Source organism: Haliotis asinina, chromosome 2 (genome assembly GCF_037392515.1).
Source record: "Haliotis asinina isolate JCU_RB_2024 chromosome 2, JCU_Hal_asi_v2, whole genome shotgun sequence".
NCBI classification, from domain to species: domain Eukaryota; kingdom Metazoa; phylum Mollusca; class Gastropoda; order Lepetellida; family Haliotidae; genus Haliotis; species Haliotis asinina.
The window spans coordinates 60,127,932-60,143,394 of record NC_090281.1 but is presented as its reverse complement, the minus strand read 5'-3'; the positions used below and the strand labels follow the sequence as shown (position 1 = coordinate 60,143,394).

The window sequence follows — 15,463 nt, the reverse complement described above, 5'->3', positions numbered from 1 at the left end:
GTTACTAGCCTGTCAAGATATGCTTCTTCTAGATCATTATACTCTAAATCAGGATGGGAATTACTATCTGAGAGAAAAATGTGTGAAAGAAAGTATCGTTATTTTATAAGATGCGTACAGGTCATACTTCAAGTTTTCTTGATGATTTACTCCCTCCTGTAGTAGGTAGTCGAGCCAACTATGAATTAAGAAGTGGTTACACTCAACCCTGTACAAGACTTCGATATTTGACTTTATCCTTTCTTCCATCTATAATTAAGATGTGGAATAACATCCCCTTAGCTATCAGAAATTATAACTCTGTTGTGTCTTTTAAAACTGCAGTTCATGTGAGACAAAAATGTACGCCCATGTACTTCTCATATGGGAAAAGGACGCTAAATTTTTTTCATACAAGATTACGATATATGACAAGTACACTTAATTATGATTTATTCAGAATTAATGTTAGAAATGATGCACTTTGTCAGTGTGGCCATAATTGTGAAAATACTTTTCATTATTTTCTTGAATGTACATTATATATAATTCAAGAGAACAAATGTTAACTTCTTTAGAAAATATTGTGAATGATAGAATGCATTGATATTTATCTCATCCTGAATGGCAATGCAGTTCACTCGCTTTGTGCAAATCAGAATGTTTTTAAATCTGGACACACCTACATCCATAACAATATTAACACTAAACGATTGAAATAACTCTGTACATATCTTTACCGTTTGTCTGTCTCGGGCTTATTTAAGTTGGATAACTTGTGCCCAGTCCGTTTCTTAATTTACTTAGACTGCATTGCTCTGTTCCACCATTGACAGACAAAACAAGATTTAGTGACCCCAGCCAGTTGCTTGTACAATCATTTCTTCCAGTTGACACAGGGCAGTAAATACTATCAGTGGAAGCACAATCACTACAACAGAAGAGACCTTGAACTTGTGAGGTTTCCAGTGACGTGCAAGGTCATGGTCACAGAAACAGTTTGAAGAATGAGTCAGTTTACCAAGTTTACTTGATTCATAGTCGATGTTATATTTCCATTTTTCCGCCTTGTCACCTTCTGCAACTACATGTTCTATATCTGACAGGTGTTTTAAACAGTCCAGCACAATACATCCAATAGTTTTGCACGCACCACACACACTTAGTGCCACACACATACACTGGTGGTCATTCTTGATGTCTCCCTGAAGATCAGTAAATCTCTGTGGACCAGTATTTCTGACCTTGTATTGATTTGTTTTATCATAGCCTACACATCATAGCATGCACAACACCCATAGAATGCCTTGAACCCAGATCTTTCTAGCTCCTACTGACCATGTGAGGAGACATGACAGGGAGACCTATTCTTCAGTATCATTGGCGATTAACCAGGTCAGCTGACCTTGGCCAGCCGAAGGAGGAGGCCTCCTTTAAACGTCATTGACAGACATAGTTTGCCTCATGAATGTATGTTTGACAAAACTTTAACATCTTCTGTCTTACCCCTTTCAAATACGAGGGGATGTCAATAAGTTTTGAGCCTTGAGCATTATTCATACCCAAGTGTCACAGCCTATGGTACGACACTGAACCTTGGGGTGTAGCTGATGTGATATATAAGTTTTGGTATCCTACTCTCAGTTATTGAACAGCTCACATTGACAGAAAGAGACCCCCCTCACGGCAGTGAAAATGAATAAAATTGAGTAGAGAGGAATTAAGTTTTTAGTTCTTGAAGGAAACTCGTCGAAGAACATTGAAGAAAGGCTTTCAGAAGTTTATGGGAAGTCTTCCCTTCATCTGCTACCATCAAACAATGGGTCAATGAATTTAAGCATGGTAGAGAGAATCTTGAAGATGACCCCCTGTCCAGGTCACCCAACACCAAGCACTAGTCAGGAAAACATTGACAGAGTGCATAGACTTGTGCTGGAGACCACAGGCATTTCACACGGATCCATCGAGACAATTCTTCAAGAACATCTTGTCATGTCTAAGGTGTGCGCAAGATGGGTGCCAAGAATGCTTACAGATGAAATGAAGCAAACAAGGGTCACCATAAGCAACCAGATACAACAAGAATCCAGAAGATTTTCACTTTAGGCTAGTAACCTGTGTTGAAACCTGGATCCACCACTATGATCCTGAGAGCAAACAAGAATCCATGGAATGGAAACACGTCACTTCTCCCGGGACCAAAAAGTTCAAAGCCTCCAGATCAGTGCAGAAGGTAATGGCGACAGTCTTCTGGGATAGCAAAGGCATCATCCACATAGATTACTTACCAAAACTTATTGACATCCCCTCGTACATTATTACATTGGCATTGAAGTTTATGGATGAGAACTTCTTATTAATGGCATCAAGCAATGTTTTTGATGTAGATTCAAATGTCATTATCAAGCTACAGTGACATCAACCAAATGATGAGAAGTACTTGTACATATTTTTTGACAAACAGAAGATTTATAAATTGTGTTGTGAACATAGAGAATTTTCTGGATTTCATCTTCTTTTTGTTCTTTGAATACGTTTGAATGCTTGTTCTGGCCCCATCATCAAGTAAAACAGAAACTGTTAACACTGCCTGTTGTGTAAGTAGGTTCCATGTATCTCTTTGGTGCTTTATAGATGATGTTGTGAGTAAGGGTAGTTTCATCCTTGGAATCTCCACAGTACACGTTTCAATATGTCTCCACTATGCCCTGGATGCATCTACGGGTATAGCCTTTGCTGGCTTTTTATCCAGTCAGGTGTCTATGCTTGGAAGTTGAGCAAACCAGTCACAACTCACTTTCCATCGTAAATTATCTAACCGATTAAACTTAGCAACACAAACCATGCAGAGGCTGCTCTGAAAGAGATAGAAGGAGTTCTTGCATATGTTTAAGTTTCGGACCTGTCAGTTTGTCTGTATGATTTGCCCCAAATCTGAGTTGTACTGCAACAAACCTTCACAGATGCAACCGCTATCTTTGTTGACTCTGGCAAGCCAATGGTTGTAATGGCGACCAGTAGCTACTGTGAGAATGTGCAGTCAGCAAATGGTGGTAATAAAGTCCACAGATGCATCCACGGTATAGTGGAGATTTATTGAAACTTATACTCTGGAGATATCAAGGATTGGGTAGTTTGTGACATGGTGAGACAACCTGGCCAGCCTGACAGGGGTTTCAGTCCAGTATTCAATAATGTGTCTGGAGAGAAAGTAATTATTAAATTCCTTCACAGAAAACAATTTACATAGAATTAGATTGACACACATGTTCTTGATGAAAGAGTCGTATGTTGGCCTGAGTGAGATGTGTTGACCTGAGATTCTCTATCCACCTTTTCTTATGGAAAGGTCTGTCCTACTGGGATATGCGGCTTTTTCAGACTAGATGTCCTGCTCAAAGTACACAATGTGATAATTTTTTACGCTGGATAACCCAAGCTGCCTGTTAGTCACTAGGCGGTTAAATGTCTCCCAACTTATTTCACCAGGTGCCCCTTTTCTGCTAGGTGAACAGAGACTATGCTATGCTATGCACAGGACCACATGCCATCACCACATAACACAGTCAACATGAAGGTGGACAGGGATCTGCACAGAGCTGTTTCATAACACACAGTCAGCAGGAAGGCATCTTCACAGAACTGTTCTTAATGGGACAGGGATCTTTGTGGAGCTGTTACATTCCATGAGGCCACACCATTCATGGTGAATATTACAGGTTTGACTGACCTTAGCTTAGGGTTACATGCAGAAAAAAATGAAGAAGTCTGAAAACACACTTGTTTCCCTCACTGCTTTTAGTGATCAAAGGGTATAATACACAAAAAGCTGTAAATTTGGACGTTACACTTAAGAGACCTAACATCTGTGATAGTCAACAGTGTTGCAGTTAAGAGTAAAGACTATCTGATGGAGAGGCAGTGGGGTAGCCTGGTGGTTAAAAAAACACCCACGCACGCACCCACTCGCTCACTCTGATGGTCTGTCCCACATTTGACCAACCTTGTATGTATTCAATTACTTATGCTTTATGCGTATTTCTATAGTTTCTTAAAATTGTTAATTGGGCCTTTAAAAGGGCTGCATGATAATCTGTGTGAGCCTTGAACTAAACTGAAGTAAGAATAAAACTATAAAAACTGCAAGCAAAGCAACTACAAATAATGTGCTGTGTCCTCCCTTTAGTTTCCCAATAAAAAACTGACTTTATACCTGAATAAACTAGACCTGCTTTGTTGCACAAATGTTTTTATATATGGACATATACAACATTTGCCAAGCTAATTTGTCCGTAAATGTGTGCAGATGCTGAAATCTTTTGGCATTACCTCTCTATGGATTATATTTCCTAGTTCCTATGCAGTCTTTCACTCCATACGTAGGTGCAAAAAGTGTCTGCTTTTTAATTTTTTGAGGCGTACCACTTTTTAGTTCATTTCATTGTGTGTGTGTGTTTTAACAAGGTGTTATCCTAATAAGTACTGTTTAAAACATAATGCGTTTTAATAACATAGATCATACATATGGTGTCACATGGATGGAAAATGTATAAACTCTCACATACCCGTTTGTTACATAACCTACAAGCTGCAGGTTATGGTGCCTGTGGGGCGGCCACCTCCTTACTGTACAGCCCACTACCCGTGGTTCACATATGTCGTGATAGACACCCTTCAGTGATGCTGCTCACATTCTACATACATTCAATTGTTCTACCCCAGCCCAAGGCCACCCCAGCAGCCAGTGTGCGTCGTATAATCTCACTTACACCTGTAATGGAAATGGTGAGGTATTTGAATAACAAAGGCTGCGTTTCCAAGCTGTGAGTGACAGTGCTTGCCATCAGCTGATAGGCTAACTGTGTACAGCTACCCTGCCATTGAGGGAACACTGTAGTCGGCTGGCTCACTGGAACCACCTGTACACACAGCTACATCACTTTGTTACATTGGAGCTTAGCATCATCAAACTGCAGTCATGCCAAAGTAAGTCACCATAATTTTGTACCATTATGTTAGTATTGTATCTAGTATAAGTATTTGTACATTTGTGTAAATTAAAAATGTAAAAGTAATTAATTAGATATTTAACTTTTGAACATGTGTGACAGGTGTTTGAAACAACAAAAATACATTCATATGTTATTGTGATGATAGTTTTACTCCACTTGAATATACCAGAGGTAAGCCTAAATGTTTGTATTGAGTTTGATCAGGTGAATTGAGTGAGTTTAGTTTTACGCCGCACTCAGCAATATTCCAGCTGTTTGGCGGTGATCAGGTGAAGTTTAGCAGATGGAATGAAAATGTGTCTCTCCTAAAGTGTGTTAATTAGTTCAAGTGGGGACTGGGGACACCATCATGGTCATCTGTGTACACATGGTCCTCAGCTGCTGTAACTGATAACCGATTTACCTCCACTGGCACAGTCCAACAGCAGCAGCTGCAGTCCACTAACCACTGACTATCCCATCAATCACATTTAGGAACCGACTTTAGCTCAGGCTACCATATTTTCACATACCCCTCCAGGGAAGGCAGTATTTTTTAGTATTCTTTTGCTCCAGTTATTACTTATTGTACAAAATGACATCTTGACCCTTCAAGCAACATCAGTGAACAGCCAGCTGGAAAATGCGGTTAATGAAAAATGGATATTTTGAGAAAAATACCGGTATGCATGATGATTCACCTTAAAATTAATATACTTTCATAAAATTCATTATTATGATATGAACTAAAAGAAATAACAGCAGCTGTTCACGGATTATGATTTATTAGTGTTTGTTGTAATTCCAGCATTCTGATTTGCTGAATTGTCATATTGATGTGTTACATTCATGAATGCAAAAAAACTTATGCCACTTCAACTGAAACAGATTTATTTGCACCACGTATCCTTGTGTAGTGGGTTCTCAGATGTCTGCAAAACATTTATTGTTTTCTGGCTCATATGACAATTACAAAACATTTTACTTAGTTATATATGGTAGCCTGAAAATATACAGTGAGTCTGTGATGCCACACCTCTCATATTGTCATAATAGTGCACCCCTGCAATCCCCCATCTCTTTCTCTCTCTTTTTCCCTCTCTCTCACTTTCTCTTTCTCTTTCACTCTCTTACTCTTTCTCTCACTGTCCTCTTTCATTCTCTCACTCTTTCTCTCTCTCACTTTCTTCTTCTCCCTCTTTCCCTTCTCTCTCTCTCCCCTTTGAACTTACATGTATGAATCTGGCAGTTACTTACCAAGTCATTCGAAACAGCCGCCATCTCCCTGATATACCACATATGTTTTAGTTCATAAAAGTCTTTTATCTCTAGTCATGATCAACTGGTCCTAAGATCATTACTTGCACTGTCACTTTTCTAGTCACTGATCTGTGCCACAGTATGTACTCCTATTCCAGGAATGCAGATGAATTATCATCATTTTTGTCAGCCTTGTTTGAACTGTTTCATTTTAAGTTCATTTTGAATTTATGTTTTTCAGTTCATTGAGGTATGAACAAAAAACAATCCACAGGCTTTTGTATGTACTAATCATTGAAAATCCACAGCTAATCCTTCAATGAATGATTTTGTGAACCAACAAAAGAGCATGCTAGCACCTTAACCATACCTATGTACATTCAGAGCTAGACAGGTTAAAGTTGTGGCTTGTCACAATAAATAACTACAAACTTTATTGCTTTCATGCACTTTGGAATATTTAACTACTATCACTGAAGGGACAACGAAATGGTGATATTGAACAAGCAAACCCCTTATCCACTGGACTAACTCACCACCTTGTTAAATGCTGTCTCAGGATTTTATTACAGTTCAAGTCAAGTGCCACCCTTCCGAGGTAGTTGTAAATGCATGCACACAGAAACACATGCACACAAGCACTCACGTCTAAGCCATGTCTACGTACGTGCAACATGCACATGATAATCTCATCACTGTGGAAGTGCATTAATCTTGAACATGAATCCCCTCAGACCTCACCTACATGAATGTAGGGGCGTAAAGTCAGTGCTAATGGGTACACATGTACCCAAATCTCAGCACTGAAGGACTTTGTTACACAAACCCTTGGGCTGTCAACTTTCGCAATCATAAATTGTATGTTATAGATCACTGATAGTTCTAAGACTGGCTGCTGGTTTGTACTTATTAGCTTTCCACATGTCACAGACAGGGCACTTGAAGAGGAAACATCAAACAGTTGTTGACGTAAATGCATTATGGAAATATGACTGGAAAAATACAACAGCTGTTTTGACATTGTAAATGTCTAAGTCACCTCTTCATACTTCCTGATCCAAGTCACCTGACATGATCATCCTGGACTCTGCTCCCTCACTAACTTGTTGCTGCCATGCTTGTATCAACCAGGGTTAACAGATGGCAAGGGAGATTACTCTAAACACATTTTTATGACTAGACTATGATATGATTTGTGTACAATGTTGCACAGAAAATATTGTTTGTTACGAGCATTCTCAGTGAACAAGTATGGTTGGTGTTTGTATTTTATGTTCCCAGAAGAGTAGTATTTGTGGACATAAAGTTTGCTTTTCCTGATATGTTGCCATTTCTGAAGGGTAACCGTGCACTCAGAAACACCCCCAGAACATGTTAGGTTTTCCTGAGGTTTACAATGATTCCCAAGCTGAATGGTTTACCTGTTTTCATGTTCTGTAGTCAGAGACATGTATTAAGCCTCTCAGTTAAACTCAAGACCCAAAGGTAACCAAATGACCACACAGTTTACTGTTTAGAGCTACCTGGACCCTTAGACATGTATACTCCTATGTGCTTGCGAGTTTGATTCCCAGTTATGTCTGATTGTGTTTTGAGGTTGCTGGCACCCTACCCATTTTGATTGGTTTCACCTAGGTGCTTGGTGAGCTTCCTCCCATAGACTTAATTGATTAAACTTAAAGAAGCTTCAAGTCTGTCAAACTGGCGGTGTTCCCATCTGCAGGGTGATTATGTTCTGTTGAAATAGGAGTCACAGACAGTGGAATTTTTTGTGACCGTCAGTTATTTTTCCAGCATGGTTGGATATAACCAGTAATTTGTTTACTGACCCAAGGCATCCGAAATCAATGATATTGCTAACAGGAACATAAAGAATGACTCACTCACTCAGTCACTCACATGACAGTGGTTTGTAAATAATCAAACCTTGAACAGACAATCAATCCACTAATCAACAGCATGAGTATTAATCTGTGCAATTGGGAACAAATGACATGCATCAACCAAGTCAGCGAGTCTGACCACCAGATCCCATTAGTCACCTTTTAGGACTAGCATTCACTACTGAAGATTAACCTGGATCTTCAGTTGAGAGTTGGTCAATAATTTACAATTATTACTTTAATTTAGAAATTACAATCAAGAGACAAATTAGAGTGTGTAGTGAGATCTTTTGGAATGTTAACTGTGTGGATTAAACAGTTTCCATGACAGTGAGGTTTCAATGTACACCTCAGTAGTCTGGAGTTTGTCTTGCTGTTGTTGACAGGTGCTCTCTGAAATAACAAACAAATAGTTGTACATCGGTAACCGTCTCTGTATGTCATTATCTCGCAGCCAGGGATATAGCAAAGAAAGAACTTGCTGACCTAATCCTTGGAAGTGTATGATTATATGGGTGTTTTTAAGTAACTTTTGTCTGAATCTGTCAAGGATGGATTACCAGGTCACACTAACATGAGTCAGTCATACACACTACGTCATCACTTTATCATATACAGAATAACTGCAGGCTCTAACAGGTCTCAACCTGATATGCAAAGATTGTCATGAAAGCCAACTAATAGAGAATCACAATGGAGCAGTAACGTAGCTTACCATGCGTTGATGTGTCCATGTTTAATTTGTTTATCTCCCAGAATGAGTAGTTTCCACAGGATGTGAATTAGCCACGATATTGATGATTGCAGCATAAAACAATATGCATTGTCCTATTGAATATTCCAGCAGTATGACTGGGGAACACCATAAATGGGTTTTACACATTGCACCCATGTTGGGAACCAGTTAACCAGAGCATGATGAGCAAACACTTGAACTACTAGGCTACACCACCACCCCTGCAGTGCTCAAGGGTTCCACAGGGGGGCACCTGGTACAGTTATTGAATCAAAGGATGCACAATGTCAGTGATTTTCAACATTCTGATTATCATGTGGTTTTAGGTCTTGGTTGTCATTTTTCATGTTTGGGACACTGCTGTTCACAATTACTCCTAAGCACTTTATAATAGACCAGGATAAAGTTCCCAACAAGTTCATTTCTTGACAGGTTTCTCTGAAGTATCAATAAATCACCTGTTTATGATGCTTTGGGCTGATGGAGGAGTCAGGCTCTGTCCAGAAATGGCTGCCTCCTGATCCTACCCGGGGAGTCAGAGCTGTGGTACCTGTGTCAGTCAACCAGGGTGGAGCCCACAATGTAGTCCTATGGTTGGATGGTTTGTTTATGTTGTTTGTTAAACAATGCTATGTGTTGACCTCTCATTGACAACTGGTAATTGAAGGATGTACTGCATGTGAAGGGGTCATAGGGGTCACTGGCCAGGGTATGATGGAACTGGTAGGGTGGGGTATATACTGATGAGCATAGGGTGTAGGGTAAATACCAGGTTTCTGGTTGAAATGCTAGAGTGGGATGAAAGTAGGGGTTGAAGGCATGGTGACTGGTAGAGGGTAGAGATGAACAAAGAGGGGTGTAGTTGGGTAGGGTGGCAGGTAGTATGGTTGGACTGGTTGAGGCTTATCTGACATGTTGGTATGAGAGATCAATCAGGTCAGTCAGTACTGGAAATATAGCTTGCAGCCAAGCAGCAGCCAAATTCACATGAGGTGCTGCAGGTATGAAACAGGGGCCTCCAGGCTGCAACCTGAGGTGGTGATGCAGTCATGCGTGCTGCGCTGCTGGTTGCTGGTTCATGGGTAACAGTATCATGCAGTGTTTTGTAAGTTATGTCATGCTATGGCAACCAAGTCCATAGACGACATATGATGATATTATGCACTGAGCCAGCTGTGTAAACAGAACACATGTGATCATGACTGTCAGAGGTGAGAGGGGATGTGAAAGGCTGAAAGAAGTGAGAAGGGATGTGATAGGCTGATGGAGGTGAGAAGGGATGTAGTAGACTAATAGATATGAGAAGGGATGTGGTAGACTGATATAGGTGAGAAGCTATGTGGTAGGCTGATAGGGGTGTGATAGGATGTGTAAAGGATGATAGAGGTGAGAAGTGATGTATAATACAGGCTGATAGAGGTGAGAAGGGATGTAATAGGCTGATAGAAGTGAGAAGGGATGTGATAGGCTGATGGAGGTGAGAAGGGATGTAGTAGACTGATAGATATGAGAAGGGATGTGGTAGACTGATCAAGGTGAGAAGGGATGTGGTAGGCTGATAGAGGTGAGAAGAGATGTGGTAGGCTGATAGGGGTGTGATAGGATTTGTAAAGGATGATAGAGGTGAGAAGTGGTGTATAATAAAGACTGATAGAGGTGAGAAGGGATGTAATAGGCTGATAGAAGTGAGAAGGGATGTGATAGGCTGATGGAGGTGAGAAGGGATGTAGTAGACTGATAGACATGAGAAGGGATGTGGTAGACTGATCAAGGTGAGAAGGGATGTGGTAGGCTGATAGAGGTGAGAAGGGATGTGGTAGGCTGATAGGGTGTGATAGGATTTGTAAAGGATGATAGAGGTGAGAAGTGGTGTATAATAAAGGCTGATAGAGGTGAGATAGGATGTGATAGGCTGATAGAGGTGAGAAGGGATGTAATAGGCTGAAAGAAGTGAGAAGGGATGTGATAGGCTGATGGAGGTGAGAAGGGATGTAGTAGACTGATAGATATGAGAAGGGATGTGGTAGGCTGATATAGGTGAGAAGGGATGTGGTAGACTGATAGAAGTGAGAAGGGATATGGTAGACTGATAGAGGTGAGAAGGGATGTGGTAGACTGATAGATATGAGAAGGGATGTGGTAGACTGATGGAGGTGAGAAGGGATGGGGTAGGCTGATGTAGGTGAGAAGGGATGTGATAGGCTGATAGAAGTGAGAAGGGATGTGGTAGACTGATAGAGGTGAGAAGGGATGTGGTAGGCTGATAGAGGTGAGAAGGGATGTGATAGGCTGATAGAAGTGAGAAGGGATGTGATAGGCTGATGGAGGTGAGAAGGGATGTGGTAGACTGATAGAGGTGAGAAGCTATGTGGCAGGCTGTTGGGGGTGAGATAGGATGTGTAAAGGATGATAGAGGTGAGAAGTGATGTGTAGAGGCTGATAGAGGTGAGATAGGATGTGAAAATAATGATACAGGTGAGAAGGGATGTGTCAAAGCTGATATAGGTGAGAAGGGACATGTTAGATTGGTAGAAGTGAGAAGGGATGTGTAAAGAATGATAGAGAGGGTAAGGGATGTGTAAAGGATGATAGAGGTGGGAAAAGATGTGCAAAGGATGATAAAAGCATTATTATTGTCCTTCATGTTTCTATCCACTTTAACTGTCACAGTTGATCCGCTGGTCTGTGATAGTCGCGGAGTCACTGGTCTGTGAGAGTCATAGATTCTCTGCATGTCAAACTGAACTCCAGTACGTGTTCAAGTCACTCATGTTTTTTTCCGGAATGTAAGTGAAGTAATGTGCTGTCCCTGGAAGAGGAGCTTGTGTCAAAGCCTCCTGAGAAGTCCTGTGAATAGAGAGATGCACTGACAGGTAATTCAAATCGCTTGAGTAGCTACAGCTTGTCATTGGAGAAACACTATGTGGATGCTTTCACTCACACAATAATAGTGTAACATATAAAAAAAAAAGAAAGAATGTAAGAAAAATTTCGAAAATTAGGTGCAGTTTATGTTTTGTGGTTGAGAAAGTTTGAGATGGCTTAATGTGAAACCTTGTGTGATTTCTTCTTCAGTGATTGTGCTGTAGAACATTGATTGGTGAACAAGTGCCGCATTGGTAGCAATTGTATTAGGATGTCTATGAGGTGAGTTAGTCTCCACACAATCTAGGCCTGCTGGTGATGCTGGCATGGGACATGGACAACAGCAGTATATATAGGAAATAATACATGTACCATGAGTCTTCAATCACAGCAGTAATAAACCTGCTGTAGGATTTCTATAGGGTGAGCTGAATGGTGAACCAGACCTAATGCTTGGGACATGGTTAATAGTTTGTGTTTAAGAGATAATACATGTACTGTGGGTCTACTATCACCGTAGTGATAGACCAGCTATAGGATGTCTATAGGATGAGTTGAATGTGAACCAGACACTGGGGATATGGTGAATAGCTTGTATATAGGAGATGATACATGAACCACGGTTTTACATAGCTCCTCAAAACTGAGAGTCAAGGGGACTCATGGCATATTTTGGGGGGAATCCATTTCCAAATTTGGGAGTCCATCAAACTCAGATATACATGAAATCAGTGATCATGGATGCTTCCCATTTGATAATGATTTAGTTATAACATAGTTACTTTCAGTGTTATTAGAACAATGACTGGAAACAGACTATATTCAGATGACACCACATCACCTTTTGGTACAGCATGTTTATTGCCCGTTTTATTCAGATTGATTAAATATGAATGATGTTGAACTACAATGTAATAAGACAAGAGCAACTGGCAATACTTTAACCCATTCAACACTGTAGGCTAGAAAACTTGTCAAGACGTCATGAGTCCTCTGATACCGTAGGCCTGACCTGACAGTAGTTGCATCAAAATGATATGTAATTTTTATAACCTAACTGACATATGATTCTTGTATCAAATCTGTCACTTTTCACAATGTCTGGAAACACTTATTAAATTTCAAATGACTATATTAACAGGATTAGAATTATAAACCATTTTTCGCAATGTTATTGAAAAAATAATTCTCAGACATGTGCTTAGACAACGGGTCCACATCAAAGTTGTTAAGGAGCAAAGTAACGATGTTTCGAGAAAACAGTTAAACAAAGTGAATAAACTGAAAAATAAAATCAACACCAGTACTCATAAAAGTTGTCAAATGTCCATAATAACCTACTATTTCCATCTTTTTTGAGCGATCGTGTAATGTAATTTGACATCTTGGCTTTCATCCCCCCTTTACAGAAGCGATGCTTAATACTTCTATATGACATGTGACATGCATAACCAAGCATGCTATGTTCACTAAGTTCCATAATATGTGTACAGTAGGTTATGGTTTCTATAACACTTTCAGAATAGTGAGATTTTACCCTAAACTTTCCTCTGAAAGTAACGTTTTCATTTATGAACATGATATCCATTGCTGCAACATGATTGCCTGCCATAGGTCACATGCACCATTTTGACCAAAATAGCAGACTGCGTGAAATAAGCGTTGTCAGAAATCAATTCTTATCCAATAAAATTACTTCTTACAACAGCAAAAATACTCTTGGCATGGATACAATAATATTGTTGATGTTTAGAGCGAACGAACGATACCCGCCATCAAACAAATTGCGTCTCATGTTATTCATAGAAAGCCTCAAAAACTGAGGTATTTCCCTCTGTTTCACCACATTAGCGAGCGGAAAGCCACTGATATTTGGAAATAGAAAACCATATATCATTTTTGAGAAATCTTTCATAAAATAGTTTTCAAATATTGCGTCCATAATGACGCACTGAATTTTAGTTTCGGGTCCTTCGTCAACTTTCTGCGTCCAGTACACATTAATCCTGCATCCTGTGAAACCCTGTATGTACCATGGGTCTACTATGACAGCAGTTCTAGATCAGCTGTAGGAAGTCTGTAGGGTGAGTTATCTGGTAAACCAGACTTAACACTTGAGAAATGGTCAATAGTAGATGATACAGGTACTGTGAGTCTGTGATCTGACCGAGGTATCAAATATGTGCTGAATAGGTGCCAGGGCTGCTGAGCAAGTGTCAAGGTTGCTGAATATGTGCCAGGGTTGCTGAATGTGTGCCAGGGTTGCTGAACAAGTGTCAAGGTTGCTGAATATGTGCCAGGGTTGCTGAATATGTGCCAGGTTTGCAGAATATATGACAGGGTTGCTGAACAAGTGTCATGGTTGCTGAACATGTGCCAGGGTTGCTGTACAGGTGTCAGGGTTGCTTGATAAGTACCAAGGTTATTGGATGTGGGTCACGGTTGCCGAATATATGTTATAGTTGCAGAATAAGTGTCATGGTTGCCGCATATATGCTATGATTGCTGTCAGTATGTGCTAGGGTTGCTGAATAATATTAATGGTTGCTGAAGAAATGTCATGGTTGCTGAATGTGTGTCATACTTGAGTAAGTGTCATTGTTGCTGAATATGTTTTAGGGTTGCTGAATAAGTGCCAGGATTGCTGACTGTGTTAAACTATGTTGAACAAGTGTTGGGGTTACTGATTATGTGCAAGGGTTGCTCAAAAAAGTGTCAGGGTTGGTGAATATGTGCAAAGGGTTGCTGGACAAGTGTCAGGGTTGTTGAATATGTGCCAGGTTTGCTGAACAAGTGGCAAGGTTGCTGAACAAGAATCAGGGTTGGTGAATGTGTGCCAGGGTTGCTGAATATGTGGCAAGGTTGCTGAACAAGAATCAGGGTTGGTGAATATGTGCCATATTGTGATGTTGAATAGCTATACCTTGTCAATGTTGTTGATATTTATACCTTGTGTCAGTGTTGGATAGTTGTACCTTGTGTCAGTGTTTCTACATGTGTTGAATTAGAATCCATGCTGTGAGGATTTCACTCCTGCTAATTTCTGTTTGAAACTTCCTGCTGTCTTGCTCAGTTTCAAGATGTCAGACACCTCCCTGTACTCATATGATTTTAAGGGCTCTTCCATGACTATTGTCCTGTCAGAACAAAAGCTGCATAAGATGAAGAAGGACTGTGTGCATATGTTTTTCTTTTTCTATTGGCTGAGGCTTTAACATAGATCTTAACAGAAACATTAAATTATAGAATATTGAGAAAAACTCAAACCTTCAATATTCTATACTTCAATTTCATGAAAAATGTTGGTAAACTTTCAATGACGAAAAGACTGAAGCTATTACCCTTTTAGTGTACAATGACTCAGATATCATTTCACCCATATGGTGAATTGAACCTAGGTCTTCAGTGTGATGTACAAACCCTGTAACCACTAAAGGGTCTGTCTTGGATGTGCTGACAGTTCTAACATGTCTGTTAACACCTTGCTTTCACACTAGAAAGAGTCTCACATCATGAACTAAGTTTTCAATCCACAGTCAATCAGGAACACGTTCCAAGTTGTGCTAACATCTAATCAAATTGTTTTCGTCATTTCAAAGTAAACATGACCATTTGCCTCAATGTTTGATTTCCAAAATAATTCCAAAGTTCTTAGTATTGACTTAGAATCATCACTTGCGTGTGAAGTGATGCATCTAAATAACATTCTGGATGGTGATCAGTTGGTATTATATCCAGTAACACATACA

The 15,463-nt window shown here is 40.0% G+C and overlaps 1 protein-coding gene across 4 annotated transcripts in view; it reads left to right on the top strand.

Annotated features, from left to right (window-relative positions):
• LOC137274042 (solute carrier family 4 member 11-like) overlaps positions 1-15,463 on the top strand; it is a 54,097-nt gene that overhangs the window by 9,628 nt on the left and 29,006 nt on the right. The window contains exon 1 of one of the 4 annotated variants that reach the window (XM_067807007.1): positions 4,887-4,965. The exons of 2 other annotated variants lie outside the window; for them this stretch is intronic. In XM_067807007.1, the coding sequence (XP_067663108.1) occupies positions 4,958-4,965 (8 nt within the window). In that variant the 5' untranslated portion in view covers positions 4,887-4,957. Of the gene's footprint in view, positions 1-4,886; positions 4,966-11,200; positions 11,723-15,463 lie in introns of those variants that run through there. One more of the 4 variants, XM_067807008.1, reaches the window with a different exon arrangement.